This window comes from Eriocheir sinensis, unplaced genomic scaffold (genome assembly GCF_024679095.1).
Source record: "Eriocheir sinensis breed Jianghai 21 unplaced genomic scaffold, ASM2467909v1 Scaffold1536, whole genome shotgun sequence".
Lineage (NCBI taxonomy): Eukaryota > Metazoa > Arthropoda > Malacostraca > Decapoda > Varunidae > Eriocheir > Eriocheir sinensis.
Window position 1 is genome coordinate 1 of NW_026110891.1, and position 4,873 is coordinate 4,873.

Sequence of the window (4,873 nt, forward strand, 5' to 3'; positions counted from 1 at the left end):
GATGAGCTACGGGAAGTACAATTTGTTAGTACAATGTACCAAATCAAGCACTTTGTTTCATTAATTTTGAAGATGTAAAATTTTTCAGTTCATAGATCTGAAAGTGTAAAAGTCAGCTCATACTTTAGGCTAGGGTTCACTTTAGTATATACTACCAGCTGGCAGAAGTAATTTCTAAACTTATAATCCCATAGATTATTTGGTTCTAATATTGAATGTGTTGGTCACCAAAACAGAAAAAGCAATAAATTTTAATTAAAATAGGTTGATTTATAAATATTCATGTTGGCCTTTCAGTTCATTGAAGGTCAGATGGGAATTTGAAGTATTTGTTTGTTATCATTTTATACATTGTATTTTTCTAAAATCACATTCAGATGCCAGATATGCATTATACGAGAATACAAGGAGAGACTACAAGAGACCAGACAGCCTCTTGTACTCTTCTTATATCCTTGTGTGTAGTAAGCAACTGTAATTTCTTAATTTAAAGTACTATAAGTAGGATATAGGTCCTCTGTAATGTAGTGAAGTGATGAGTCCAAGCATCTGAGTTAGAGTCCTGGTCAGGCGCTGGGTGTGCAGTTCTCCCAGCTGTTCATTCTACTTTTGGGCTGGTTGATGAGTGGTTAGCTAGGAAACCTGGATGTCACACCTGCCTGATCTCCCTTTCTCACTGCAGTCATGACTATAGCCACACAACACTACCCTGTTGTCTTCCAAATATAACAGGCTTCAGCATAAATTTGTTATTTAGAGCATTTTCTGAAAACCACAGAAAACGGCTACAACCTATTTTCTTTTATGATAGACAATTATAGATACTTGCACTTCACTGGATTGAAGAAATTAACAAAATTGATGTGCCACAAGCAGCTGCTGCGGAGGACACTATGTACTGTCTGGCAGAGTTACTATCTAGCATACAAAACCTTTTCTAAGATTTATAGGACAGTTAGAAACAGTTTAGTTGAGTTAAGCACAGTTCCACTATACTCTGTTTGCATCATGAAGTCCGTTCTAGTTGTGGCAGATTCTGGAATTCCCATCAGTGCGGTGCTGCCAGTTTGACTGCCAATTAGGTTGTGGGTAGGGAGACAGTGTTAATCTGATAATTGGCGGTCGAACTAGCAGCGCCATACTCATAGAATTCCATAATCTACACCTAAACGGACTTCATGCTGCTAAACATAATATAACAGAAGGACACAAATACTTCTAGGATAGATGGTCAGATTAGGTTTGAAAAGTGTTGCTACTCAACTCATAAAAGGGTTCAGGTTATAAGGAAGAGGAAATATAAGCAAAGAAAGGCTGTTGTACAGTTTACTAATGAAAGTATGAAGAAACTATGTGAGGAACAAAAAATGAGTGAACTGAGGTCATTAAGCAAGCGTTGGTCTCACGTGAGTGTACATAGTAGGTCACATGAAGGGTGCAGCATCCCACCCATCCTCACCTCTATCAGCGTGCACTACCCGGCTGTGAAGGATGATGTGACATGTTTAGATTAATAATTTTGTGTTTTGCTCAAATTGCATTTCATCCATTGTCTGGTTATACCATCATGTTCTTTATAGTATGAATTGGTTTATATCTGTACTGACATAATATTTGCTGCAAATATCATTTACATGGTTTATAACACTTTTACCTTTCTTTCATGTAGTCATAATTTCGTCACATTTTGTTTTACGGAGTTGCGACAAGCATATTTAGAATCTACAATCATTGCTGTGCTTAATGGTGTTGAGTAAAATTGTCTGTCTTGTATAAGAAGCTCTGTAAGGTAAATATTTAAAAACCCACAACGCAAGAGGATGTATGAGTGACTCACCAGAGGGCTGAGAGAAGGAGCCAGCCAACATCCGTATATAGCATATACGAATGCTCTCTCTCTCTCTCTCTCTCTCTCTCTCTCTCTCTCTCTCTCTCTCTCTCTCTCTCTCTCTCTCTCTCTCTCTCTCTCTGTCAAGTAACAGGCAACAAAGAGCGGTGATCGATGGATTTAACTCAGAGTGGGTGCCTGTCACTAGTGGCGTCTCTCAGGGCTCGGTTCGTGGCCGAGTGCTCTTCATTATTTACATCAACGATGTGAACGTTGAAATCAATAATCTCATTAGTAAATTTGCAGACGACACAAAGGTTGATAACTCTGTTGTCACTGGCGAAGACAGACAAAGCCTCCAAGAGGATTTGCACAAAATTTCAACAGTGGGATAGATGGGAGATGCCCTTTGCGTAGACAAGTGCCAGGTCCTTCAAGTTGGAGCGAGGAATAAGAAGTTTGATTACGAAATGTGGCGTTAAACTCAAAGCGTTCAATCGTCAAGGACTTGGGGTCAAAATCGCGTCAAACCTCAAACTCTCACAGCAATGCATCGATGCAGCAAATAAGCGAACAGAATGTTGGGCTTCATTAAAGAAACTTTTATTTAAGAATAAAGATGTAATACTCGCTCTACAACAGTTTAGTCAGACCCCACTTGGAATATGCAGTACAGTTTTGGTCTCCCCACCATGCAAAGGATATTGCTAAATTAGAAGGTGTTCAGCGTCGGACGCGAAATTATCCCTTCCATGCGCAACAAATCCTCACGAAGAAAGGCTTTCTACCCTTAACATGTTCTCTCTTGAAGTCGCCTCGAGGAAAACTGATGAATGTTTTAAAATACTTAATGGTTTCCACGAATGTAGACAGATCAACATTGTTTCTGATCGATGACACTTTGCGCCGAGGAACAATGGCGTAAAACTCAGATGTGAACAAGTAAATTCAGACTGCACCAAATTTTCTTCACCAGCGATGTAGTGCGAGAATGGAATAGCTCCCATCATCAGTGGTCCAGTGTAACGATTGACTCCTTCAAAAATAAGCTCGACCGTCACTTCCTTCAACTTAATATCAACTAGAGTAGAAATGCAACGTTTTGGAGTCTTCTGATTAATGTAAAATCACTTAGGTTTAATGACAGACCACCAAGTCTGGACCATGGGGTCTGTGTGGTCTGATTTTCTATGTAAATCTATGTAAATCTCTCTCTCTCTCTCTCTCTCTCTCTCTCTCTCTCTCTCTCTCTCTCTCTCTCTCTCTCTCTCTCTCTCTCTCTCTTCTCTCTTCTCTCTTCTCTTCTCTTCTCTTCTCTTCTCTCTCTCTCTCTCTGTGTACATTTTTAAGAAGACAAGTGTCCTTATACCTGTACTATTGCTCCTCAGGTGACTGGGATCAGTGTGAGCCCTGGACAAGACCAGCTGGTGATAATCCATCTGAGGGGCGGCAATGACTTGGTTGTGTCCTTGACGTCCCAGAACAATGCCAACAGAGTAGGGGAGCTGACAGGCCTGCTGCTGCGCCAGTACCAGATGTGAGTATCCACTACCTGCAAACATATGTAATTGTGAGGCACCTATATTATGAATAGGTTAGAATATAAGTGAAAGTACAACAGAATCCAATGATTGCTCAATTTGACACATCTTCCCAGTGTGAGAGTCTGAAATATTTCAAACTTGGGTTAGTCAAGTTAACGTATTAGGTGAACCATGAAAATGACATGGGCTTGGTAATGTAAAGTGGCCACTAACAATACAAGTATTTCTAATACATATTGTTGTATTTCTTGGTGAAAATATATTCTTACTCTATGAAATAAATGCTTCCCTCAGCCTGAACCGAAGTGACCTGCGTGTGGTTGTGGCACCCGCACTACAGTGCATGCTTGGCAACAAGAGCAAGATGATCACAGTTGAACAGACTGACATTGGCTCCTTCCCCGTGTTCAGGTGAGAACCAGCTACACGTATGAATACTTCATGCACCTAAGTGCCTTGAGATATTTCAAGGGAACATATCTTCATGTTCTCATGCATGCCAGGTGTTGAGATATAGCTCCAACAATACAAGTGTTTTGATAACTGAATGGAAGTTAACTATCAGCTGATATAAAGATAAATTAAGGAGAGTTTGCTCGGGATGCCCGTAGTAATGAGTGAGGGTTTCGTTAGTGAGTGAAATGTAAAGGGAGAATCTGAGCAGTTATGTGGTACTTTTTGAAATGGGTTGGGGATTTTCAAGTAACTTTATATAATGCACTCATTTCAACAATTATATGATTTGTCCTTTCTAGACGGGGATCGAAAAAAGAAATGGTGTACTCCTGGCCATCCTCCTTCAACAAGGAACTTCCTCCTCCCTCAACCACCTCCACCATGAATAGACCACCCCACCCCCGCCAGGCACCTCCCCCTCCCTCACGCTCCCCGATGAATGGACACCACAGGAACTCTAACGGACATCAGACCCACAACTACAGCAATGTTCCTCCCACCAGCAAGATCAATGGGCAGTCACACTCAAACAGCCACCTTCACAGGAATGAGAATGGCAGCAGGCTGTATGCCAACACTGGGGGGTACTAGGCATTCACTGGATGTTGTGGTTGGGTGGGGCATAAGAAGTCATTGGGTGGTGTGTGTGCGTGAGTGAAAGTGTGTGTGTGTGTGTGTACACTATAGTCTATCGATTTTAACTTGAGCCCTTGAGTGAGTCAGGATTCTCTCACGAGACCGTACTGGTGCCACATCCTCCATTACTCTCCTCAGAGAGGTTGCTACCTCTCTCTTGCATGGCTATTCAGAGAACGCAGGCAGAGATCTACTTGAGTTGTCCATTGTGTGAGTCTTGCCCAAGGGCTCAAGTTAAAATTGATAGACTATATAGTGTCCTTTGGGATTGATGGCACCTGCATTTGTTAAGTTCTAAAACACATATATATTTACTTCTTCCCCTTTCACTCATCATTCCTTTGTGCAATTCACTGCAACTTGTAAAATCATACATATAAGTAATTTTCATTGCAGTTTCATATACCTT

The 4,873-nt window shown here is 41.1% G+C and overlaps 1 protein-coding gene across 1 annotated transcript; it reads left to right on the forward strand.

Moving 5' to 3' along the window:
* Positions 1–3,199: 3,199 nt before the first annotated feature.
* On the forward strand, positions 3,200–4,537 carry LOC126990302 (uncharacterized). The gene is made up of 3 exons (XM_050848870.1): positions 3,200–3,365; positions 3,667–3,783; positions 4,128–4,537. The coding sequence occupies exons 2-3, from the start codon at positions 3,716–3,718 to the stop codon at positions 4,417–4,419; spliced, it is 360 nt and encodes a 119-aa protein (XP_050704827.1). The 5' UTR covers positions 3,200–3,365; positions 3,667–3,715; the 3' UTR covers positions 4,420–4,537.
* The last annotated feature ends 336 nt before the right edge of the window (positions 4,538–4,873 follow it).